The sequence below is a fragment of the Euprymna scolopes genome, chromosome 9 (genome assembly GCF_053919585.1).
Source record: "Euprymna scolopes isolate OS-2025 chromosome 9, ASM5391958v1, whole genome shotgun sequence".
In the NCBI taxonomy this organism is placed as follows: Eukaryota; Metazoa; Mollusca; class Cephalopoda; order Sepiida; family Sepiolidae; genus Euprymna; species Euprymna scolopes.
The window spans coordinates 139,668,629-139,695,889 of NC_136490.1; the positions used below are offsets into that span (position 1 = coordinate 139,668,629).

The following is a 27,261-nucleotide window of genomic DNA, read 5'->3' on the forward strand; positions in this document are numbered from 1 at the left end:
AACATGCTTGATCTGATCTGTTCATGAAGGCGCGTCTCAAGGAATTGTCTGATCCAAACCAGGCGGCCGATGAGACTTTGGAGTTCCTTTCTTGAGGTTGGGGGTTTCATTTCTCCTATGGCACGAACATATTCGGGGTCGGCCTTGAACCCTTCGCTGTTTATTATGCGGCCGAGAAATTTGGCCTCAGGTGCGAGGAAGGAGCATTTGTCTGGGTTCAGCTTAAGTCCAAACTTTTGGAGGGCCATGAACAGTTGTTCTAGCGCGATGATGTACTCCTTGAATGTCTTAGCATGCACCAGGTTGTCGTCGATGTAAGATGATATGTTGCTGCGTGATGTGACCGTGGCTAAGGCCTCTGCTACGCAACGGGAAAAGATTTGTCCGGCCGAAGTGAGACCAAAGGCCAGGCGTGTGTACTGGTAGCATTTGTCCTTCCATGTGAAGGCTGTTTTGTGCCGGTCCTGCTCATCTATTTCAATCTGCCAATATCCACTACGCAGATCAAGGGATGCAAAATACCTGTTGCCCTTGCCGATTTTGTTGAGCAGGTGATCCATCCTGGGTATTGGGTAGGGGTCCAGGTCGACTAGCACTTTGTTTAGCGTTCTTTTAAAGTTTGCAACAACGCGAATTGACCCATTTTTCTTACGTACGGCGAATACTGGACTGTTGAAACCTTTGGGGTCGCTGCAGGCTTCAATGATGCCTTTGCTTGCCATGCGGCCAATCTCGGCATTGACCTCCTCTTCCAGGGCTTGAGCAATCGGATGTTGTTTTTGGCTGCGTGATTGGCCGTTGGTTGGTATCCGAATGGGACGGATGAATGTGTCCTTGTCGCCATTCTCAGTACCGATGATGTCGGCATAGCGGATTAATAGGTTGGTGGTGGCCTCTAGTTCATCACGGTTAGGATGGTTTGGTAGTGTGAGTCCTGTGTTGTGTTTTAGCCATGTAAGCTTTTCATCCAAGGTGTGGAGTTCGGGATGGGGTCCGATAGCTAGGTAGTCCTGGATGACCTTGGTCTGGGAGTCGCCTGTGGGACTGTTTGGTGACGACGTCTGCCGTACGATGTTAGCTGTGTGTGTGGAGCCTCCTTGGGCAAGTGTGCATTTGAACTCCACTTTCGCTTTTTCGTTGTCGACCGTGTACGAGATGAGGGTATCATGGCATAGGATGTTTTGGCCGATCAGGATTGGTGTAGATTGTGCCGTTATTAGGGCGTTTATGCCACAGAATGCGGGTGTGTTCTGGTTGCCGATTACAATGTCGCATGTTAGTTGGCCAAGCGCGGTAATGCTGCCGTTGATGCCCCTCACTTTGACGTCCGAGCGTTTTATGTGCTTCTTGGCTTCGTCTGGCAGTTGTGATGCTGGTAAGATGCAGGTCGAGCATCCTGAGTCAAGCATCGCGATGTCTGAGAACTTTGTGTCGCCAATGTAAAAGGTGGAGTAGACAAGTGGTGAATAGTTAGATTGCTCTTGAAAGTTGAAGACGTGATGGCTGATATTGGAGCGGGTCGGGCGGGGCATCACATCTCATCCTGACTGAAGTGAAAATCCTGGTCCTCTGTCTCCGGCATGTTGTTGCCTGTTGTTGCGACAAGGGCTTGTGTTTGGGTGCGGGGTGGGTGACGGTATCTGCAATTTTGCCTAAAGCAGGATAGGCCTCTGAGGTATCTCTGGCATACAGGGAAACTTACTGTTTGCCTGCGAGCTTCTTGCTGCTGATGTTGACGTTGATCGGTTTTCTTGTGTGCGTCTATCAAGTTCGAGCGCTTGCGTCCACTAGAGTGGGTGTGCATGTTTGTTACATGGTAAGGTTTTCTTTGGCTCGAGTGGTGCTCTTGAGAGAGAAGTGCGGAGTCTTGGGAATTGGTGACATCAGATTTTATGCCGCGATCCAGGTATCGCTGTGCTTCAGCCGCTATACCAGTTGCCGTATAGTGGTTGTCCATTGTTCTGACGAGGTGCGGGTAGATGTTTGTGTTCCATGCTTTCACCTTTTCACTCATAAGCATTGCGCCTATGATTGATATGAGTCCGTCAACGGATAGTTCATTGTTTCTGTCCTTTCTGTGTTTTGCCTTGATGTGGACGGCCGCTTCCCTGAGTGTGGTTTCGAGTCGACCGGCAAAATCTGTTAGTTTTTCGCCGTCATGTCGTTCTAAGTCCCAGGCCTTGCTTAGATGTTGGAAGGTGGTCATTTGGCTGCCGTGTGTTGTTAGTAGATACTCCTTCAGGTTGTTGAAGGTGGATGTATCTTGTGCAGAATCCAGCATTTGCTGAAATATACCCTGGTCCAGCATGTCTTTCGCGGCCTTGACAAATTCGCCCTCCAGGCTTGGGTATGTTGTTCCCTCCGGTAAGATGTGTATTGCGTATATTTTGGTGAGCGCTGATATGAATTGGTTTACGTCCTGTCTAGGGCGGAAGGGCTTCTGTTGTCTCATGGTGTCCCGAATTGTTTGCTGGCGCATTAGCATACTGTAGTCGCTGCTTGTGTGGGGGGTGGTAGCTGTTGTTATTGCTGTTGATCTCAGGGCGGTTGTCATGGCATCTATGTCATTTCGGATCTCCTGAAGTGCCTCTTCCGATGGTTGTGTTGAGCCTGTCCTCAGGTTGAATAGCAGATGCTTCTGTTCTTTGATTAGTGTGAATAGTTCCGACCGCGTGAAACCCTCGTAGCTGTCTGTACTCATCTTGCTGAACGCTCTGACACCAGTTGTTATAAAATAACACGAGCGTATGGAAGCAAGGAGAACAAACGAAGTAATTTGGTTTAAACCTTTATTGAGGGTCAATGTGAATAAGTATATATATCCTCAATCAAGGCCGGAACGGTCAGCCGGGCGTCAGGAAGGCCGGAATAGGGATTAGAGAGGTTGGGATCCTGGCTTGATCAGGTTCGGGCAGGTACAGGGGCCTAGATGCTGGTACGGTCTAGGGATGACGTCCGGGACTGGAACATCGCCACCGCTGTTGCCGCTGAGGAGTCGCTAGGATGAGTCGGGGTTCGCTGGTGGTATTCCCCAAGGGAACAAGCGGTGATATGGTGACTAGGCACCTTGAATCAACTGCTGTTGCTGAGCTGCCGTTGCTACTGCTGGATGGAGCTGAAGGGAACGGTTATTGCTGCTGTCGCTGCTGCTGCTAGAAAGTTGAGGGGAACGGCTGTCGCTGCTGCTACTGCTGGATGGAGCTGAAGGGAACGGCTATTGCTGCTGCCGCTGCTGCTGCTAGAAAGTTGAGGGGAACGGCTGTCGCTGAGCTGCTACTGCTGGATGGAGCTGAAGGGAACGGCTATTGCTGCTGCCGCTGCTGCTGCTAGAAGGTTGAGGGGAACGGCTGTCGCTGAGCTGCTGCAAAGAGTTGAGGGGAACAGCTGTGTCCACTTCTGCTGGTAGCGAGGCGACCTGCTCTGGCCAGCGGTCTGCTGGAAGACTGACCTTTTCTCTGACGGCCGGCTTATTTATACGGCACGTGCGGACGTAGTAAAAGGCAGATCGGCTCCGGCGTCAAAATGGCCGTCGTATTTTTTATTTGTGTTTGTTTTTCGTGCTTTAATGAATTGTAGAGAATTATCTGTTTGGTGTGTGTATGCATGTGTTACATCGATTTAAAGCTGAGAAAGTTGTGAATGTAACCTAGTCGGTGTCGTATTGTTGGGGTGTTTTGTGGAATCATTATTTGCGTTTTTATGCTATCTGAGTTGCGTTTACGGTAGTGTCTGTGATTTTCTTTTTTGGTTTTTTCTTTTGCTGTGCAGCTTTCTCTGGAGGTTTTCTATGTTGAGGTAAGGTGCGAGTTATTCTAATGATGTGTGTATCTAAAGAGATGGGATTTGAAATTGTCCTGTGTATTTATTGTGTTTGACTACGTTGTAACGGCGAACAGATTTGTCTTAGGGTCGCCATTGTTGCTGCCGTCATTGCCTTGCTGATTTCTGGTTTGTTCATGGAAATGTGGAGAGATATGCGAATATAACAGGTATAATGTGACAGCCAAGGATAATGCAACACCATCAACTGTGCCAGCCAGTGGGATTTACCGCTACGAAATATATATCAGAGATAGCAAAGACAGTTAAGGGGAAACTACTTCTGTTGCCTTATTTTCGTACACATGTAAAAAGATACAATGGTCGACAATTGAAAAAAGTATTTCAGTGTTTTCTTTCTATCTCTCTCTCTCTCTCTCTCTCTCTCTCTCTCTTTCCTCCTTCTATTCCGCACTGTCTTTCTATTTTTTTATAGTTACTTCGTCTGTTTAACTATGCTAAAGAGAAAAATTTAGCAGTTACAGACACAAGTGAACATTTTACATCTTATTTATTTATCTCTTTTTTTCCAATAAACTATTTTGTATTTTGGTCATTTCTTGTTTCTTTCTTGCTTTTATTGTTGCAATTGTTTTAAGTACCTTGGTAACTATGAACCGCGGCTAACCGTCGTTAGACATAGCAGCAAATTTTCTGCATAGTGCATCTAATAACTGTCACAAATTTGTAGAAAATTGGATTTTCGACCGATCTGTATATTTTTTAACAACCAACCTTTTTCATTACACTACTTATTATGATATCAATAGTATTAGGTTATTTGATTTGTTGAGCTTAAAATAAGCAATTTAACCGTCTTATTGATTCATTTATTTATTTATTTAAGTTGAGCCTTCTTCGTAATTCAAAATTTTTATGTGATGTCATGCTGCAAGTAGTTAAATATTATTTGCAGCATGACAGTTAAAAGGATAACATTGCTTTCAGTTGAAATTGACATAAAATGTAAGTGGATAATATTGATTTTTAGTGAAAATTCAGTTTTTTGTCTTTTGATTTTCGTTCTAATTCTGAAGATGTGCGCAATTGTTTTTTTTTGGGGGGGGTGAGGGGGGGATTATTTTCATTAATAATTAATTTTCTACTGTATCGTTTTCGTAATTTTTTGGATATTCTACTAATTTCGACATAACAATTAAGTAGATACTATTAGTTTTATTTCAAATTCAATATTTCAACTTTCCTTCGAATTCTGAAGAAGCACCTTTAAGTTTTATTTTATGTTTTTTTGCTACTTATTTAATCCTGTATTCAAATTATTTGGTTGGCATTACAAATGTAAGTCTGTTTTTAAGGTATTTTTTTTAATATTCAAGTATTTATCTGTTTCGTGTTTCTGATTCAATACGGTTTTTTATGCTTTTTTTGTTGTATTTTCCAATGTGAAATTGTGTGCAGTAAACTAAGCATGCATATTGTAGCAGTCGACACTCGCTACAAGCAAGCAGAAGCTACTTCTCACGACTTTGAGATTTGAAATCCATTTCCTCCTGGCCTGTCCAATCACAAGCCAGCTCTTTATCACGTGACAGAGTATATAAAAGGTGAACTCCGAAACTTTCAACTCTCTTTGATCCTGGCCCTGCCTGGGAACAGACTTCGCCTGGGGCTTCGGCTAACAATGTCTCCACGTGATGTGTCCACGGCAAACTTTATTTATCACGCTAAAGAACTGCTCTCGTCAATACAACTCACACTCACGCACAACAACACGCAAACACACTAAAGACTTTGCCCTTTCTTTCTCCTTTAATCGGCTTCCTTTGCCCCGGTGACTACTAGCTATAAACATGTGTGGACTGAGCTGTTCTCTCCACAACAAGCCGGTAATATATTAATTCTATCTTTACACAAGAGCACTTCAACCTACTAACCCGTTTCTCTTCTACTAACGCTACTAATGAAAATGACAAATAAAGTTTATTAATATAGAATGAAACTTCATTGTCTTTCATCTTTATAATATCCTAATTCGCATCAGGAAATTTTACCAAAATATCATTTGACATGTAACTTCCATCTGATCACACTGTCGCAAGTAAGAACATGGCAATGTTAAAAGTATTTATGGTTTTGATGCGTTTCTGCTACAAGTATATAAAAGAAATACATATGTAATGTACTAGCAGGGAGATCCCATGTTGCCCGGGATTGAATGATGACCAACGATTTTAATAACATGATTGAGTTTTACAAAAGAAAAAGAAAAAAAAAACAATAATATTAATGTTTAATGCATTTTAGGTCAGAAGGTCAGTATCTTCAGACAGTCTGATCTGGTAGCACCAGGAAAGAAGGTATTTATTGGAGTTATTGAAAACGCTCATGTCTTGATGAAGAAACTGCTATATTAGAATTAATTAGAAAAATGAAAATGATTATGATAATTTCTTTAAAATCCATAATAAAATCCAAAAAAAGTTTTTATTTCTAAATGAGTTGTGCTATGTAAAAGTTGAATTATGAATCTTGTATTTAAACACTACATTTTAGTCAAGGGCGACTTTCTTCAAAGGAACAAAATTTAAAAGCTACCTTCGAAGAGTGACACCGTTAAGTCCACTGAAGTTTACCATTGCGTGGAAATGTTAATGCAAACGACAGTATTAAATGAAAAATAGTATTTAAATTAACAAATTACAATTACAAATAATAAAAATGTGAGTACCAAATGTGTTATATGATAAAAAGTGTAGATTTTCGACTGTTTTTTTTATGTTTGTGATTGCTTTATTTTAGTTTAGACACTCCGCGTAATGGTTAAAAACAAATATGGCGACCTACAGCTCCTGTGTACTTTCTCCGCCAGCCTGTAATAAATCTGTAGCCGATATTAAATTACATATCGATAAAATATTATGTTTTCTCGATTCCTTTGGATGGTTAGCTGATGTTTATGTATCGGTAATAATTCCCTTCTCTTGATATATATATATATATTTTTTCTTTTTCTTTAAACTTTGGAAGTAGTTGAATCGCCGATTCGACGCTTATGTATTTTTAGTATCGTGCTATTTTTAAATAGCTTTTCAAGTTAAATTTAACTTTCACGATATCTTTTTTTTTTTTTTTTTTTTTTAATTAAATTGTTACTTGGAAGCACAGAATACTTACAAAACACCCCCTCTTCATGTTAAGAGTGGCTTTCGAAATAATAACGTTCAGCGCGTACCAAAAATACATAAGTACCGAGTACCGTCAATCATCTGAAAGAGGACACTTCCCGGCCTTAGAATTGGGATCAAACTGTAGTACCTGTTTTAAATTAAAGAGAGAAATAAGTAAAAATCGTCGCGCATTTACTTTAATCTGTAATTATTAACGAACATTTTGCAGTATTTAGACAACAAAACGAAAAAGTGATTAAAATGTGTGAGGATACTTCTCAACCTGTATACTCAACGAATTTTTTATCTACAGACTTAAAATTTGGTATATAGGGTATTTAGACACGAAAAACTTTTTATTTAGTTTTTATTCGAAAAAAAGGGCTGCTAAGGAGTCAAAATTGAAAAGTAGGTACGACGGGTAATCAGATTTTTATCTGTTCCTCAACTGTTTCACGAATATGCATTTTCACATGACAAATTCCTTCTGTTAAGAATAAGTAGGTTTGAAAACACTTTTTAAAGATAGTGTCAAGCTGGCCTAATGGTTGTCGTACTTGACTCACTGTCTTTAGGTTTTGGTTTCAATCTCAGCTCGAGTATTTTTTTTTTTTTTTACTTACAAGAAGTGAACTGTTTAGAAAAAAACAATTTACTCGCATGCATATGTCTCAGTTTCGGTATGAATTAAAATATAATATTTATGCATATGTTATGATCAGGCAATGATGGGATGCCTGCTAGTATATATATATATATATATATATATATATATATATGGTAAAACTGATAATTAGTAAAAACCTAAAGAGAGTGTTCAATACTATTGCAGAGCAAATATGTGTTTTATTTTTTTTATTACCGTTTTATTTGTTTGGTTACATATGTTTCAGATGTTGGACCATGTTTACGATCCAACAGCCTTGTCAGACCTTATAGAAATGGTTGTAAGTATTTGGAAGAAGTGTTTTAGAAGAAATGCGAGAAAGAGGGGGGTAGGGGATAATAAGGGAGGAGGGAGACGGGTATCGACAATATTTCAGTTTTGAAGGTTAAAATACATTAGATTGTATTGTGTGTGGGGGGTAGCAGATTCAGGTAGGCGTGGGTGGAGATATATGGATATAGGGAGGGGGAGAGAGAGAGAGAGAATGGTAAAGAAAGAAGGGAGGGTGGGGAGTTTCAATTTTTAGGTTTTAAATTTTGATTGCTTTTTGCTTGTTAGCCAGGTATATGAAGTAGATGAGAGAGAGAGAAAGGGTTTTTATAGGTGCCATGTGTTTGAAAAGTACAAGGTTCCATTTAAAATTTTTGTAGTTGCTATCAGTCGACTTGTTCATTTCAGTTGACAATGAGTTGTTTTTAAAGATTAATACATAAGCTAACACACGCACAAATCTGCATACATACATACACATACATATGTACATTTCCACACATCCATATACAGACACATACGCACATGCACATATATATAAACAATGTATATGCAGACATATACACACACACACACACACATATATATATAGACAGACACTGTTTTACAATTTGTCATTGTTCTGAGGGAGACAACTCTCTTTTACTAAGAGATTTGTTAATTTTTTTCATCTCATAATTTAGGATGCTCAAACCGATGATATTTTTATTAAATCAAAACATCAAAAAAAGAAAGAAAGCTGCGACAAATTTTTTTAATGTAACAAAGTTAATAACATTAATACAAAATGTAGTCTTCATGTGACGATTAAGAGAATCGTTTCTGTTTTCATATCATTCATTCTTTTACACCAATGACCAGGAAACTCAACCTTATAAGAAACTTAACACATCGGGCACTTGTCATTTGCTCTTCCTCTTATATCAATTCTGAAATTGATAACATTTAAAGGATTTTCATTATTTATGGATATCCGCCTCCATTGATCAACAAAGTTATCAACAAGGAAATTGAATCATTTTCTGAGCCACCTCCCTCTATGGTTCCTCTAGACTTCCGATATATCTCAAGTTACCTTGGATTGAACCTGAGGGCCAACATATTATGGATAAGATTTCCTCTCTTGTCGCTTCTAATTTTAGTGCTCTAGAAAATTTCTATAAAGTGTGCCTTTTCCTCTTTTTACAAGGATATCTTGCCTATCTCACAGTCAAGCAATATTGCTTACAAATTTCAATATCGGTGTGCTGCACTTTTTGTATTGAGAAATACACACTTTAAATATCTATACATCTATCAGATAAATCTCACCTGTCTGTTTAAATGTATGTTTGTATGTTTGCCTAAAACTTTCGACAGAGGCAACGGATTTTCACGAGATTGGTATGGTTGAAGCTCACCCCTTCGGAAGACAAATATCAAAAAATTGGCTAAAAACATTAATTCCTTCACCCTCAACTAGGTACTTTTCTACAGGGAGTGGTCGCTTTTTTGCCGATATTTTCGAAAGTCATCCCCTCGTTTCGATTGACTAGCCTTAATTTAAACCTTTGTCACTTCCAGTTTGGTGGTGGGTGCAACAGCAAAGACATCACTTTTTTTTTTCACAGTACAGGCCGACTACCCTACTACCACTTTTTTTTTGCTCAACACACACCTCCAAACACCCGGGCAACACCACACACCCAGACTAGTTAGGTAACAAATAACACATTTTTGGGGCTTTATTGTAGGCACATCCAAAATGAAAGGAGGAAGTAAATATTTTTTGACGGAGTCTCTCTTTAAAAATCTACCAAAAATCAAGTAATTATCCAATCAATACGAAATTTTCACCAATTATTAAGTGAAGAATGAACTTTAGAATGGTGTACTTCTTTTTTTTCATAATCGATATTTATATATATATTTTTTTGCCTACAACCCCTCTTTCTTCATTTGTGGGTACAGATATGCTTAAAATAATTAGCCGAAATATATTGTATTGTGGGAGGGTGAGGATTGTAAATAAAACAAACAAACAAAAAATAACTGCGCATGTATCAGATTTCATCCATCTGGTACTGGCCAGCGTCATTGTTGCTTAACTTCAGGGATTATGTAGACAACAAATATATATATACATATATATATATATATACATATATATATATATATGTATATATATGTATATATATATATATATATATATATATATATATGTATATATATCACATATGAAAAAAGAACTAAACCCTTCACTTAATCGTAAAATCAAACGTTAAAAATACATGGCTAAATATAGTTTACTTAGTCCCCTTCAGGCCCCCATACTTAATTTTAAAATATTAAATTTTTTTTTTTTTTAATTTTGCTAATCGCAAATCTATAGAATGGTATAAAAATTGGAATTATTTGAAATTCAGGTCTTTATATTATAATGTTTTTGCATATTCTTATTGCAAATCATCCTAAATCTTATTTAGACAAAAATAAAAAAATTATTTGGTTCAAAAACCTTTTAAAAAAATATTTTAATGTTTTAACAATCGAGACAAAAATGGCAGTGAACTGTATTAAAAATTAGTAGAAAAGGTATTATTTGATTCTTCTTTTCATATGATAAAATTCAGGCTTTTATCTTTTTGGAAAAAAAGTTGCTCAAGAATAATGGATTTTAATAGATTTTAATTCGTTTTGTAAACAACAACTACTTGTTTATTTTTCCATTTTTGGGCCGTGCCTATTTATTGCTTGTTTATGGAAAAAGCGAAACATCGATCTGAAAATGAACTAAAATATGAAACAAGTACTTTCTTCATTATTCTCGAAAACCGTACCTCATTTCATTGTCCATTTTGAATGACGGTATTTCACTTTTTACGCCAACAAGCTATCATAACATGTTATTCATTGCCTAATGTATGTCTATTTATTTTTAGGATGCATCATTTAAGGAATTCACTTTCATTTTGATACAACCATAACTACAATGAGGATCTCTGTTATTTTCAAACTCTTAATAGCTATGGGCAAATAGTTGTACTGCCTTGTGAATGCCTTGGGAAAGGCAAACAGTTTGGAGTCCCGATAGACAGAGAGTGAAGCACTATAACACCTTTCTGGCAACTCCTGCAGCTGTGCTTGTTCCCACTATATTGGCTTGCCTTTCCATTGGATTTTGTCTGCAACACTGAAAGTGGGGGACCCTGGTAACTGGGCAAACCTAAGTCTCCTTATCACCCGTGATCCGGAGAGTCAATTCTAGCTTCGAACTGTATAGCCACAGCAGATGCTGCAGTGCACCAGACTAGATGCAGAATGCCATTGTCTTATTAAGCAGGAGGTTGCCATCAGATATTGAAAGTGTGTATTTCTCAATACAAAATGTATATTTCTCAATAGATTTTAACTCGAAAAGATTTCTCATGTAATAATATAAAAAAAAGAAATATTTTTAATGGCTATACAGTTTGTTTTCTCGCAATAAAGTCATGCTATAGTTTAGTGACTTTGTTAAGCTGAGATGAAAAACATGAACGGAAATGATAAGGATGTATTTAAAAAAAAAGAGGGGCAAATAAAACTAGAGATTGATTAGCTTGGAAGTCAATTTCTAAAAGTCGTTCATGCCAAAGCTGATTTTAAACTAAATATGATGATTATGAAACATTATGGCTTCTTAATTATTTTTTTTTTTTTTTGCTAGGGATTCACTACTTATCAAGACCTAATGGCCACTCAAGGATAAGGTTTAATAAGTGTCAGGTAGACTATGAGACAACACCTTGATGAACAGTAATGGCGGAACTTGGATATTATGGTTTGATTATTAAAGAAGAATCACTTAACAAGAACTTATTTACATTAGATTTGAAAACGACCATGTTATAGTCAGCTGGGAAACAGCCCCGTGGTATTGTGTTTCACAAACGGACAGTTGTAAGAAAGAAACTTCATTCATGGAATTTTCATTTTGTTTTAAACACTGGTAAAAAAGTAAGGGAATTATTGACAGTTGTTATAACTAGATGAGTGTTTGTTGCAGAACAGCAACAGTATTATTTTATACTTTTCAAAGAATTTTCTCTAGTTAGAGGACATCCTATCACATCACTTTCTTTATATTGCTCTCTTTTCGCTTCTTGTCCAGGATTCCGCCATATTAAAAACATAAAAATAAAGAAAAATCTGTATCATGTATGTATCCGTGACGAAATGAAAATGCCATATTCTATAAATCATGTAAATTGATCAAGTAGTTTTATTTTCAAGTGATTAATAGGAATTCATAGGCATTACAATGCAAGTTTGAATTATTGAGTTATCTCCCTTTTGTTTTTTATTCCTTCTAGATTATTTTCAGAATGACAGACAAGATGGCTGCTCTTTCATTACTCATAAAATTTGATTTTCTTTTTTTTTTAAATTAAACTACGTCATCAATTTTTATGATTTTTGGAATATGATACTTTCGTTTCTTCACGGATGCATACATCATACAGATTTTTCTTTCTTTTTTTTTAATGTGGGGAAATTCTGGACAAGAACCAAATTTGAGGACTTCCTATCAAATCACTTTGTTTCTGTTACTCTCTCTTCTGTCTGCTAATTAGCTCTTATACTAATTCCTATGTATTTGAAAACAAATATACAAACACTTCTTCAAATAATAGTATAGTTTGCTTAAAACATTGCTTGTGCTGTATAAAATATTGTTATAAAAGTCCTATTTCATTTTATTCTCTGGTTTTCGATATTCTAACAGGATTTCTTTGTATATGACTATTGGAAGAAGCTTCTACCATGTTGGCGCTCATGTTTCTCCCAAATGAATGCACCTGAAATTGCGGAAATGTTATCATGCAAGGCAGAAAAAAGTCCCAGGTAAATATATATCCTAAAAGATGCTGCCGTAGACAGATAAACCCTTACTTATATCCTGCGAATGCTTTAGACTTTTATACTTATCGTGCTTTTTTTTTTTTTTTTTTTTTTTAAACATAGGGATCACCACTTATTGAGAATAAGTAAAGTAGTCAATGGGATAATATTGTAATCATTAGTAGTGGAAATTTAGTAAATTGGATTACTTAAGGAGAGGGTTCATCAAGAATTTGTTTATGTTGAACTTGAAGACAACCATATTGTAGTCAGATGGGAAACGGGCAACGGAAGACAGTTCCATAGGCGTGCAGTTCTAAGAAAGAAGCTTTGTTCATAGAATTTATGTTTTGGTTTAGGCACAGATAAAGAGTGGAGGAAATTATTGACAGTGGTTGCAGATAGATGAGTGTTTTTCATGAAAGTTTGGTGAGGGGGACCATAGATTGGAACTTAGATGAGCACTTTTTTTTTTTTTTTTTTTACATAGGCTCACCACTTATCAAGGCCAAGAGGCCACTCGAGGATAAGGGTTAAAGAGTGTACAGTAGAAATTGGACAATATAGTAATTGTTAGTAATGGAAATTCAGTAAATTTGTTAACTTATATGGAACAGCTCATCAAAAACTTGTTTACGTTAGACTTGAAGACAACCATATTGTAGTCAGCTGGAAAGCAGGAAAACGGAAGATCAGAGCATTCATGATGTAAAGATAAAAGCCTGGTTTTAGATGCATTAAAAGTAACAAGCCACCTCTTTCCCCATTGAACTTGGTCGTTTACGGTCTTAGGTGTGCTACCATAGATGGTAATGTTATCAGCATAAATGTCTATGAATGATGTAAGGATGTGATTTGGAAGATCATTAATGTAGATCAGGAAAAGAGTTGGGCCCAGGATGGACCCCTGAGGGACTCAAGCATTAATACTGTCAGCTTCTGATTTCTGCCCATCAACCACTGCTCTTATGAATCTATCAGAGAGAAATGATTTAATAATTGAGAAGACATTTCCAGCTATACCGTAGCTGGAGATTTTGTGAAGTAAACCTCTACGCCATACTCTATCAAAGGCCTTTGATATATCAAGAGCAATTGCCCTAGAAAGGTAGCCTCCATCGAGAGATTCACTTATCCTATGAGATATAACTGTAAGCACATCTGCTGTAGATCTAGCAGAACGGAAACCATATTGTGTGTCACTAAGAAGGTTATTTTTGCTGAGATGGTTGATTACTTCTCTATTTAACACAAATTCCAGCAACTTACTCATGATGCACAGGAGACTTATTGGCCTGTACTGTGAGGGAGATGACTTATCACCTGAATTCTTAAATACAGGGCATACTGATGAGATTTTCCAGGGTGATGGGAAGCAATTCTCCTTAAGACAACGTTTAAACAGTTTTGTAAGGATGGACGCTAATTCTGATTGAAGTCTTTTGAGTACTATAATTGGAATACTGTCAGGACTGGTTGCTTTACTGGAATCAAGGTTTTTGATTAGCTTGGCAACATTACATACAGATATTTGTATATCACATAGCCTGTTTTCTGATACAGGAGGAAATATTGGAGATGGAAATAACGATAAAGCAGAGACAAGCTCGCAACGTCTCTTCTGTGGGAAAGAGGTTGCAGGGAAGAGAAAAGGGCATCCCCCACTAAGCTATGAAGTCTATTTTGAACTCAGTCAAGGCAGTATATGCTGCTCCTAGCAGCTTCTGACCAGATGTGACAACAGTACTCCATCCTTAGACGTACTTGGCTTTTATATAGCTGGAGAATTGCACTAGCAGTGAGATATCTACTAAATGAATTATCTCTTTATATTAAGATTAAACATTATCATTATTATTTAGAAACCCATTCTTATCATGGGTGAGGGAAGGTGTTTTGTAACTATACTTTACTTTCACCTAACAATTTAATAAACAGAAGATGCAATGAAAATTAAATTAATTTGAAAATCCTGTCTAAAAAATAGCATGGTTCATATATCTGGTATAAGTACCATCAGAAATTATAAGCCTTTTAAGTGAGCATAAATACTTTTTAAAAATCTTTAGTTAAAGATTATCTATATCATTAATTGCAAAATAATAGATAAATTCTTTTTAAAGTGCAACCAAATGTACGTAACATAAAGTAATTTTTTATATTCAATTTGAATTGTTATTCTTTACTTTGTAAAGTTTATAAAAGTGCACTTTGAAAATTGATAAATTTCAAAATAAATCTTGTGTAACTTAGTTTGGCTCTTCCATTAAATGACAGCTCACATGCGAAATCAGTATTTTAAACAATGTTGTGGATGTGACGTCACAGAATAGAATGCATTTATAGACATAAAGATCAGAAGAACGTAGAAGAGAAGCAAAAAGAAGAAAAAAGAAAAGACGGGTGATGATTGGGAACTTATGCTCAACAAGCATGTGAGTCTCTTCCTCTAAACCTTTCAAAAGCAAGCTGTCTGACCTGCCATTTGTGTCTGGGTCTGTGTATCGAGAGCCAACTGTGTCTGGGTCTGTGTATTGAGAGCAAGATGTGTCTGATGCCATTTATTGAGAGCCAACTATGTCTGGTACTGTGTATTGAGAGCCAGCTGTGTCTAATGCTGTGCATTGATAGCCAGCTGTGTTTGGTGCCATGTATTTAGAGTCAACTGTGTCTGGTACTGTGTATTGAGAGAAAGCTGTGTCTGATGTTGTGCATTGAGCGCAAGCTTTGTCTGGTACAGTGTATTGAGGGCAAGCTGTCTCTTGTTCTGTGTATTGAAAACCAAATGTGTCTGGTTCCATTGGAACAATAATGTTACACTTACACCTTGATTTTATAAGTTTAAAAAACAAATTTTTGTTTAATCATTTTCTTGCATGGAAGAAATGCTTTTCTAACTTGTAGTAATGATTACTTTTCATTTTTTCTGAAAAATTAAATTCAGACAGTATAGGAAGATGTACGCAGAACTAGAGATTAATGATATGGCCAGGTTGAAAGAAAGGATGAGAGTTAATGGGTTAGTCGATATAGAACAATTGGGGTAACAGGGCTAGTTCATGGGGGATGGCCAAGGAAAATATTGGCAGAAGCAATAAGGATGGAAAGAGAAAGAGATATAGCATTACAAGTTGATTTTTTTCTTTTTATCAACTTGCATGAACAGGACTATGTAAAATTAAAACCGTTTGAATTATGCAAATACCATAAGTAGTTCAAAAGTTATGAGAATTTTAAGTGCCAAAATTTATGTTTTTCCGTGGATATTTTTCTTTAGAAAAAGTGGACCTCAACATTTCAAGAAATTTGGTAATTTCGCCACCATTTATTTATTTTTCAAGCTATTCTCATGAAATTTGGCAGTCTTATGTAAAATTGTGTGCTCTTTCTGATTATGCAATCAAATCTGATGTATCGCTTTACCATAAGCCATGAATTATAAATTCAGATGTACAAATTTCAATTTTTTATAAAACTGGTGCATGGTATCATACAGTGGGTGTCTATTCATGAACAAAGCTAAGTATTATACTGGTATTTGAATATAGCTTTATTGAGAGTAGGTATTTTCCTACCTCCTCACCAAAGGAGAGCTTAATCTGGGGTGTAGCCATCGAATGCCTAAAGAGCATTCATGGCTGGTATTTACTACTCCCCTCAAAGAAAAAAAAAATTGGGTAGATATGAATTAATCTCAGAAATAAATCGAAAAATTTTTCATAAAGATTTTGGATTTCTGTAAAAGATGGAAATTCCCATAGTCGACCAGAATTTATGCATGTTGGGACCAGTTCAATTTTCCATTTTGTAAATCCTCTCTATCTGGCCCAAAATATACCCCTATTTTCTGAGATGCAACCATAAATCGTACTCTACATGAATCCTTGATGTAACTTTCACAGTACCAGGATACCAGGAATCTTGATAAGCAATAACTATATATTCACCAGTTGATGGTAATTTTTGTCATTTCTATTCTGTTTTACTGAAAATTCAATTATGTAAACAAAGAAATAAAATGGTCATTTTTTACCTTGTGTCCACCTTAACATTTAAAATGATTACTTTAGGGTATGCTGAAAACGAATATCGCGTTTACATTTTCTGCAAATAAGTAGTTTTCCGGATATTAAGCAATGTTATTTCTTATGTTATCGCTGGTGGCTATCTTAGTATGCACGAGTGCACAAATGTAACCTCGAGAATCTATGCCAAACGCACGTACCAAGATGGCCACCAGCAATAACATAAGAAATGACATTGCTTAATATCCGGAAAACTAGTTATTTGCGGAAAATTTAAATGCGATATTCATTTTCAGCATACCCGAAAACCATAAAAGGTAATCATTTTAAAGAAAAATGTTAAGGTGGAAACAAGGTAAAAATTTACAAAATACATCACAATGAAATTCTTTATCGAACCACCTTATTATTATTATTATTATTATTTAGATATCCTCAGTTGAAACAAAAACGTGTTTGTCTTACAGATTCGAAAAAATGGTCTTGACAATGAGTTAAAAATAAATTCAAGTTTCACGATATATTTTATTTAATTGTTAGGTGAAAGTATAGAATAGTTAGCAAAACACCCTTCCTTCCCCATGTTAAGAACGGGTTTCTAAATAATGTTATTATTTCAGCATGGTAGCATAAGTGCACAAGTACCTTTTATTTATTATATATTTGTTTTCTTTTTTTTTTTTTTGACCACTAAAAAACAATTCTACCTTAAGTACAAGTGAGAAGTTATAAATACAATGAAAGAAACGCATGTACTTCGTACATTTTGTTGTTTTTTAATGTTTTTAGTACATGTGTACTAAAAGCGTTAAAAACAACAAAATATTATTGTTTGGAAATCAAATTTGAAAAACTTGAAAATAATTTTTTTAAATTGACACACTCAGAATAAAAAATGAAACTGATTTTTCTGCTTTCGTTTTGAAAGTAGAAAAAACAGTTTTTATTTTTAAGAGAATACAAACGAAACTCGTTAATGCGCTGACTTTAGTAAGCTGAGCGCTGGTCAGCGCATTAGCGCATAGTGAGCCGTTTTCCCCGTTAAGCAGATTTGAATTTCTATAAAAGATAACATTTTAAAGAAATTTCCACACAATTAATAATTATCAAATATTTACATATTATGCATGAAAATAATTCTGAAACTATTATCTATATGAAAATGGATGCTGTATACCGATTTATCTTATCAATTTTTAAATATTCTTTGTCAATTTTGCTCGGTTGTAACTTTGCTTCCTGTGGTCGTCAAAATATAAATCAAAGTCCAGTAGAGATGGACTTCTATGCTTATATAGCCTGTAAAATTTCAGCCACATCCAATCAAATTTGATCCCACGCATGTGTATCCAAACATAACATATGAAATGTAAACATTGAAAAAATAGTTTCCCTTTTTGCTGTTGTCGTTTTTTATCGTTATTTTCATTTTTAACTTGGAGCATAAAAGAAGAATAAATTAACATCATTGGAACGCTTATTCTATTCTCTTTCCATTAATGTAATTCTTTTAAAAATTGACCCAGAAATAAAAAAAGATATGACTTGTTGAAGCACATTAGGTATGTAATATTGCTGATGTCCATGAAAATACAGCATACGCTTGTAATGCTAAGAGATAACTGAAGGCTGATAGTAGCCTACCTGAAAGTCCACCATTCGAATTCCGTATTGTAATGTTCACCGACAACATGAACTAGAATAAATATGTAGATGATTTTACCAAATTTTATTACAATGAACATGGACTTCCTTTTCTTGGCTAGTAAACTTCTAACACGTAACTTATATCTCTATAAAGCTATCATTCACTCATACATACATTAGCCACTAGTTTTTCACTCTTAGGGGGGGAAAAAGTCTCTATCTTAATAGATCTTGCACTGTCTACCAAGCTCCACCCCCAATCCCATCACCGCAATGTTGCATTCCGTCACTTGTTTTACAAGTACTTTCATTGCACTTGTCCTCAACCCTCACTGGCCACATTTCATTCCTCATCATCATGTGTATATATGCTTGAAATTCCTTTTGTCGACAGTGGTAATGCTTTGCTGGTTAGTAATGGCAAAAACTCCCTGAACTTACTCCAGCCACTTCACTTTCTTTATATTGCTCTCTTTTCGCTTCTTGTCCAGGATTCCCCTCTCTATAAAAAAACAAAAATAAAGAAAAATTTGTATGATGTATATACCCATGACAAAATGAAAATATCATATTCCAAAAATAATGTAAGTTGATCAAGCAGTTTGATTTTTCAATAAGAAAATCAAATTTTATGAGTAACCGAAGAAAGACTGTCATACCTGCCATTTTAAAAATAAATTCAGGAAACAAAGGGAGATAATCAACAATAATTCAAACTTGCAAGATTTATATTGTAATACTTATGAATTCCAATTAATCACTTAAAAATGATTTCCTTATTTAAAACTGCTTGATCAATTTACATGATTTTTGGAATATGTTTTTGTTTAGTAATGGGTACAGACATCACACAGATTGTTTTTTTTTGTTTAATATGGGGAAATTCTGGACAAGCATTTTTTTAGCCTTTGAATTTTAAATATATCCATGGTGTTTGTTTTAACTCATTATTCATGGTGTAAATTTCTATGTATATGACCAGATGACCAAAGTGAAGCGAGTTATAGTCAGCTAACATACCTCCTAACTTCCGACATGACTGCAAAGGGAAGTGGTGGCAAATCAGTTCCTTCACTTTTATTTTTCTTTAGTATTTCTATTGTGAAGCAATTTATTGAAATAAAATATAAGAAAAAGATACCGATAAAAATAACACAATTAGTCTTTATTACTTTATTACTTTTAATAACAAAATTAAAAAATGAAAGTTTTTATTTTATTTGGAATTTTATGAGAAATATTTTTATGAAATTATAAAAATAAAAGTTTTTTTTTAATTTTAAAAATAAAAGTTTTTATTTGAATTTATATAATAAATATACATTTATGAAAGTATAAAAATGAAATTATTGAAATCAAAATAACTAATGAAATTATTGAAATTCAAATAACAAAATTTCAAACATCATAAAAAAAGTATCCAAAATAGTTTGAATAGATTTTAAAAAGTTTTTCAAAAATTATTTTAAAAAGTGTGCAAAAATTGTTTTTAATAATTCTAAAAGAAAAAACAATAATTTCAATAATTCTTAATTAAAATAAAACTGAAAAAACTTACCAATGATTATTAAATTATAAAATGAATGATTGGGAAAACATTAAAAAAAGAGTACATACACAGGGGAGATATAGGTGTGAGAGAAAAAAGTGAAGGAACTAATTTGCCCTATCACCACTTCCGGTAGCAGCCATGCCATTTAAATTCATCTACAAATTAATTGCAATAGATAAATATGTACAATTTGAGCCTAAAATAACCCAACACCCATGCCATAAAACTAAACAAAAATAACAAAAATATGACTACATGCAATATCATCCCATACCCAGGACAGTTTCTATTTAACCCAAACTATTTTATCTCATCTGACTTTATATTTGCTGCTTAATTAATCTTTAAATCCCATTATTGTATTTGTATATTTACTTTTCTTTCCCAGATTCGTTCGTCCACTTTCTATGTTAGCCTATCGTCAAACCATTCTGAGTCTTTCTTTAAAGAGGACCAAAGCCAGTGATGAAGAACTGGCTAACCTCCTCCCAACTGTGTTATCTGGAACTACTTCCCAGCTGACCACCATGGCATCTGTCACCTCTGACCCTATCAACATGTCGGACATAGAATTTAGAGGAGGTCAGTATATCTGCCTTGACGCACACTATAGAAAACATGTGAAACCAAAGAAGCAACACGAAATTGATCAAATGTCCAAGGTAGGTAATTATTTTTTTTTATATTTCAAGAAATATTTTTTACACTGCTAACTCTGATTCCATGAACAAAGCTTTTTTCCTAGAACTGCCTGCCTGTGGAACATTGTTCCGTTGGTCTGCTTCCCAGTTGAATATAACATGGTAGCCTTCAAATTTAATGTAAACAAGTTCTTGTTGAGCCATCCCCATAAATAATCAAATTCTACCCATGATAGAGTTCAAAATAGACTTCGTAGCCTAGTAGGGGATATCCTTTTCTCTTCCCTGCAATCTCTTTCTCACAGAAGAGATGTTGCGAGCCTGTCTCTGCTTTATCATTATTTTCATGGCAAGTGCTCGTCTGAGCTCCAATCTATGCCCCCCCATTGCCAAACTTTCACAAGAAATACACGTCTAGCTGAAAACACTGTCAATAATTTCCCCCACTCTTTATCTTTATTATCACTATCTTTATTTGTGCCTAAACCTAAATGTACATTCCATGAACAAAGTTTCTTTCTTTGAACTGCACGCTTGTGGAACTGTCTTCCATTTACCTGCTTTCCAGCTGACTACAATATGGTTGTCTTCAAGTCCAACGTAAACAAGTTCTTGACGAACTGTTCCACTTGTTAACAAATTTACCAAATTTCCATTACTAATGATTACTATATTGTCCAATTGACTACTGTACACTCTTTAACCCTTATCCTCGAATGGCCTTTGAGCCTTGATAAGTGGTGATGCCTAGGTTAAAAAAAACAAAAAAAACATATACGCCATTAACTGTACTAACACCTTACATTCATTAACACTTATTCTTGAGTAGCCTCGATAAGTGGTGACTCTCAAGTAAACAAAAAAAAAAAACTCTGCATGAAAAGGAATGAAAAAGGAAGGGAATCGATCGGTGTAGAAGATTGCATAATAAACACAAAAAAAGATTTGAAAAACCTTGAACATAGGAAGATTGATCAGAGCAATCAAGATGAACCATACAGGAAACAAAATTTTACTAAACTAAGAACTTATCATTCTTTGTCCAGTTTCTTATTCTCTCATTACATTTTCCTGTAAAAAAAAAAAAACCCCTCATTTTAATCATTCCAAAATTTAATGTTATTTTTGATAAACTCAGTTATAATACTATATGTAAACACAATTTGACTTCAATAATTAAAATGCTGTTAGATATTGACCATCAATGCCGAAAGGGATGCTGGTCCGCGATTATTATGATTATTTAAGTCAAAAAGTTTTATCAACTAAAATATGTTTCAGAATAATCAAAATATTTAGGATATATATTTATTCATGTTAATTTAGGAATGTAACTTAAACATGTTATGATAACAATTTAGTTTGACTTAAAATAATGACATGTAAAAAGATCAGGTGATTATCTTAGGTTGGTTGGTTGGGGTTTGTTTTACGGCATATCAACCCTTTTCAGGTTATTTAATGCCGAATCCAGTGATTTTGAAGAAAAAGTTTTTAATAGAATATATTTGTTTTTTTCTTTCAAGCCAGTTTCTATTTAACCCAAAGTTGGGACCCTAACAGGTACTACCACTCCGGGTCAGAGTGGACCTGAGAGCAATGGCAATTAAGGGGTGGCTCCATACTCCCCAAAACCCACAAGCTGGGGGCCTCACCATCAGATATAGTTTAAGGTCATATCCAGGACCGAGTGATTATCTTAGTAACGTATACTAATGACTTCATTTAGAAGGGGAGATGGTCTTTTTGAGATGCGTAGAAATTAGTTCAGTCAGTTGGAGTGGAAATGATTCTGCTTGCAGAGTAACCCTTTATAACCTGAATTATGGATGTAGATGATCAAAAAATATTGTTAATTTTAGCTAGTTTAAAGGCCAATGATACAATGATTGTCTTCAAACTGGGAAAATGGTGACGTTCAATAGTTAAACTAACACTGAGAATTTTTGCATTTCATAAACTTACCTTATTATCCATAGTGCTTGAAAAAAGTGTTTTCATGACAACAAACGAAATCCTCCACTCTCTGAGACAGATGGCGGCATACTGAATGTAAGCAATGGTCAGTTGTAATCTGGAGGTAGCTGGCATCTACCCAGATTCTGAGCTAATACATACAAGGCATGTTTGAATCAATTCTCACTTTATTTATGCAGTTAAATTCATTTATTTACAATTGAAAGAATTAGTTCAACCAAGTCATATAGGGTTACGGTCATCCTGACATGCACTAAATGTGACCCTTGTCAAAATTAATACTAGCTAATTTAATCGTTATTGACATAGGGTCCCTTATATATAACACATAACTTATTCTATTTATTGAAAAAAAATGCATGTACATGAACTCATACAAAATCTTACCAAGAAAATACGACGTTTTTTATGGTTTGTAATGATGTTATATTACTCTCTTGTCAAGATATTACAAAATCGTAATTGTCAGTAAACCATCACTAAAGAACCCCCCACTCTTCTCCAATACGTGCTTTTAGAAGAGAGGGGAGAGCAATACAAGCCTAAATAAATGTTTGCCACAGAGATCGGCTGCAGAAAAAAAAGCGGAGCATAACTTCCTTCTCTCTCACCATGATGTCACTCACAAGATCCCCCTCCCCCATTAAGCTATATGACAAATGGCTTTTCTTTCTTTGATGTACATATATTATATCGGCCAAACAGGTTTTAACAAAACAAAATTAGGCAGAGGGGCAATCAAAAAAGTGGGGCGGGGAGGTCTATGATCATTATCTTCACTGTATCTTTGATTTGTCTATGCTAATCCTAGCTAGAGTTCTCATTCACCATAATGCCACAAACACACCAGGGGTCGTCTTTGACCTCTGTAACAATATCTGCAGGATTTTGTTTTATATGACTATGAATAATACGGTGTTACTTTTCTTCTTTCATATTGATAAGGTGATTGGTCAACTGTGCCAGAAAATCGGCTGTGAAAAAATTGTGGACGTGGGTGCTGGTCTTGGTCATTTGTCTCGTCTCTTGAACTTCAAATATGGACTGACTGTTACGACAGTGGAGGCTTCAAGTGGTCATGCTCCAAAAGCACAAAAGTATGATTTGTAAGTAGTTACGTTTTCGTATTTGCAATTTTTTTTTCAATCAAAATTTTAATAACAAATCTTTTGAGAGGTATTTAATTATCATTACAATAATGGAGGTTGTGAGTTCAGTTGCTTGATAAAAAAAAGTATATGGAGATAATGAGTGACATGATGTAAACATAACGCCCATAATCAAGATAACAGTTTAAAAAACTATTGGCATAATATAATGGAGATTGCGTGTGTGTGTGCGTGTGTATATATATATATATATATATATATATATATATATATATATAATCTTATTATAAGCTCTATCTCCTATTTGGTTTTATCGAGCTTTTACATCTGGTTGAGATTACTTTATAAATATTAATTCTTTAATATTTATAATATACTTTAGTTTTACCATCTTGGATCATTTTGGTAAATTTAATTGTAATTTTTATTTTTTATATATATATATATATATATATATATATATATATATATTTTTTTTTTTTTATTTTTTACAAAGGCATCACCACATTATCAAGGCCCAGAGGCCACTCAAGGATAAGGGTTAAAGAGTGTACAGTAGAAATTGGTCAATATAGTAATCATTAGTAATGAAAATTTGGTAAATTTAATAACTTATATGGAACGGCTCATCAAGAACTTATTTACTTTAGACTTGAACACAACCATATTGTAGTCAGCCGGAAAGCAGGAAAACGGAAGACAATTCCACAGGCGTGCAGTTCTAAGAAAGAAGCTTTGTTCATGGAATCTACGTTTAGGTTTAGGCACAGATAAAGAGTGGGGGAAATTATTGATAGTGTTTATAGCTAGACGAGTGTTTCTTGTGAAAGTTTGGCGAGGGGGGACCATAGATTGAAGCTCAGTTGAACACTTTCCATGAAAATAACGATACATCAGAGACAAATTCGCAACATCTCTTCTGTGAGATAGAGGTTGCAAGGAGGAGAAAAGGACATCTCCTACGAGGCTACGAAGTCTATTTTGAACTCTATCAAGGCAGGCCAAGTCCTTTCTAGCAGCTCCTGCCCAGATGTGGCAACAGTATTCCATCCTTGGACATACCTGGCTCTTATATAGGTAGAGAATAGCATCAGCAGTGAGATATCTACTGGATCGATAGAAAGATCCCACCATTTTTCCAGCGGCCTTGGCAACAGATTTGATATACGTGTTCCATTTAAGATCAGGAGTAATGGTCAAGCCCAGAAGCTTGTCAAAACTTGAGGCCTCCTGAAGACGAGAGCCATTCATTTCAATTGATGACAAATGTGAATTAGAATGTTGATGATGTAAAGAGAGAAGCTTGGTTTTAGATGCATTAAAAGTAACCAGCCACTCCTTTCCCCATTGTACTACGTGCTCAAGATCAGAGGAGAGAGAATTGGAGAGAACTTGGTCGTTTACTGTCTTAGATGTGGTACCATAAATGGTAGTGTCGTCAGCATAAATGTCTACAAATGATGTAAGGATATGATTTGGAAGATCATTAATGTAGATCAGGAAAAGAGTTGGGCCCAGGATGGATCCCTGAGGGACACCGGCATTAATACTGTGAGCTTCTGATTTTTGCCCCTCAACTACTACTCTTATGGACCTATCAGAAAGAAATGATTTAATAATTGAGAAGACTTTTCCAGCTATACCATAGCTAGCGATCTTATGAAGTAAACCTTTATGCCATACCCTATCAAAGGCTTTAGATATGTCAAGAGCAATTGCCCTAGAAAGATTGCCACCGTCGAGAGATTTGCTAATCCTATGCGATATAACTGTAAGGACATCTGCTGTAGATCTAGCAGAACGGAAACCATATTGAGTGTCACTAAGAAGGTTATTTTTGTTGAGATGTTTGATTACTTCTGTATTTAACACAGATTCTAGCAACTTACTCATGACGCACAGGAGACTTATTGGCCTGTACTGAGAGGGGGATGAGCGATCACCTGAATTCTTAAATACAGGGCATACTGATGAGATTTTCCAGGGAGATGGGAAACTATTCTCCTTAAGACAACGTTTAAACAGTTTTGTAAGTATGGGCACTAATTCAGGTTGAAGTTTTTTGAGTACTATAATTGGAATACCATCAGGGCCAGTTGCTTTACTCGAATCAAGGTTTTTGATTAGCTTCGCAACATCACGTACAGATATACGTATATCACATAGCGTGTTTTCTGATACAGGAGGAAATATTGGGGGTTGGCGGTCTTGGTCGCAAAGGGTAGAATTAGCTGCAAAGTTCTTGACAAAGAGTTTGGCTTTGTCTGATGCTGACGAGATTACCTCAGGTCCATTGATAATAGTTGGGATGGAGCACACGCTTCTGTTCAGGATTCTGTTTGCTATTTGCCAAAACTGGTGGGAACCAAGCCGCTGCTCAGCTACTTTGGACTTAACAGATTGAGCATACAACACTCTTGCGTTCCTTATTACTTTCTTACAATGGTTGCTGGCAGTCCTGAAAACGGCTTTAGTTTCCATACATCTATTACGTTTGAAGCAGTGGAAAAAGTGATTTCTGTGCGCAATGGCAGCAGCACATTCTGGAGAGAACCATGGCTGGCTGTTAGGTTTTTGCTGAAACTTTTTAGAGGGTATGAAATGGTCAATACCTACAATTAACCATTCAGTTAGGTCTAATACTATAGAGGACACATCCTTTTTAAACATGGAATGCAGAGGTAGATCAGATATAAATGTACGGAAGCTATCCCAGTCAGCCTTAGTGTATCGATATACTGTACGATGAAGAGGTACGTCTGGGGACTTATTACATTTCATTTTTATCTTAATTGATACAACAGAGTGGTCGGAAGATCCAAGAGGCGACAGAACAGAAACTGAACATAGTTCAGGGCAAGTTGTGAGAAAAAGGTCTAGTAGGCTCGCATACTGGCCGTCATTATCGGGCACACAGGTAGGTTCCTGAACAATCTGAGTGAGGTCATAGGCAATGGAGAAATCATGACAGAACCTCCCCTCATCATCGGTCTTGTTTGAGTGGGTCAACCATTCGACGTTGTGAACATTGAAGTCTCCACATACGTGAATGTTAGCTGAAGGATAAGTAGAAAGGACTTGGTCAATTTTCTCAGATATGCTTTGAAAGATAGTAACTCCGCTGTTGTGGGGGCGATAGAGAGTAAATATAAATGCAGTAGTGTGAGCTAAAGCAACCCGGAAGCACATATAGGGTAAGTTAGGATCTTCCCTGGAGATGTCCCTCCCACATGGAAAGCTATCTTTAATATAGGCACATATTCCATGCCCATGGCGATCTTGGGGGTCAGATTTAGAAGTTAAGTTAGAGTATCCTGAAATTGCAAACTCATCTAGGGAAATAGCCTGTCCAATGCCAGTTTCACTTAAAAATAAAAGGTCTGGTTTAGTCTCCTGTAATTGGGTTTCAACCTCTGGAAGGTTAGAACGAAGACCCCTAATGTTGGAGAAGGAGACATGGTAGTAGGGGTCTACGTTGGAAGTTGGAGAACCGGGTTTAATCGTGTATTTTTTCTTGAAACTTGTCATGATGAAATTTTGGAATTTGTGGACTAGGTTGACAG

The 27,261-nt window shown here is 35.9% G+C and overlaps 1 protein-coding gene across 3 annotated transcripts in view; it reads left to right on the forward strand.

Moving 5' to 3' along the window:
- The window catches only part of LOC145284874 (methyltransferase-like protein 25B), a 78,242-nt gene that overhangs the window by 31,309 nt on the left and 19,672 nt on the right, over positions 1–27,261 (forward strand). Inside the window, exons 1-4 of one of the 3 annotated variants that reach the window (XM_080133895.1) lie at positions 6,364–6,500; positions 12,632–12,750; positions 20,360–20,633; positions 23,535–23,695. In XM_080133895.1, coding sequence (XP_079990021.1) covers positions 12,695–12,750; positions 20,360–20,633; positions 23,535–23,695 — 491 coding nt within the window. In that variant the 5' untranslated portion in view covers positions 6,364–6,500; positions 12,632–12,694. Of the gene's footprint in view, positions 1–6,363; positions 6,501–6,596; positions 6,745–12,631; positions 12,751–20,359; positions 20,634–23,534; positions 23,696–27,261 lie in introns of those variants that run through there. The other 2 variants (XM_080133894.1, XM_080133896.1) reach the window with 2 other exon arrangements.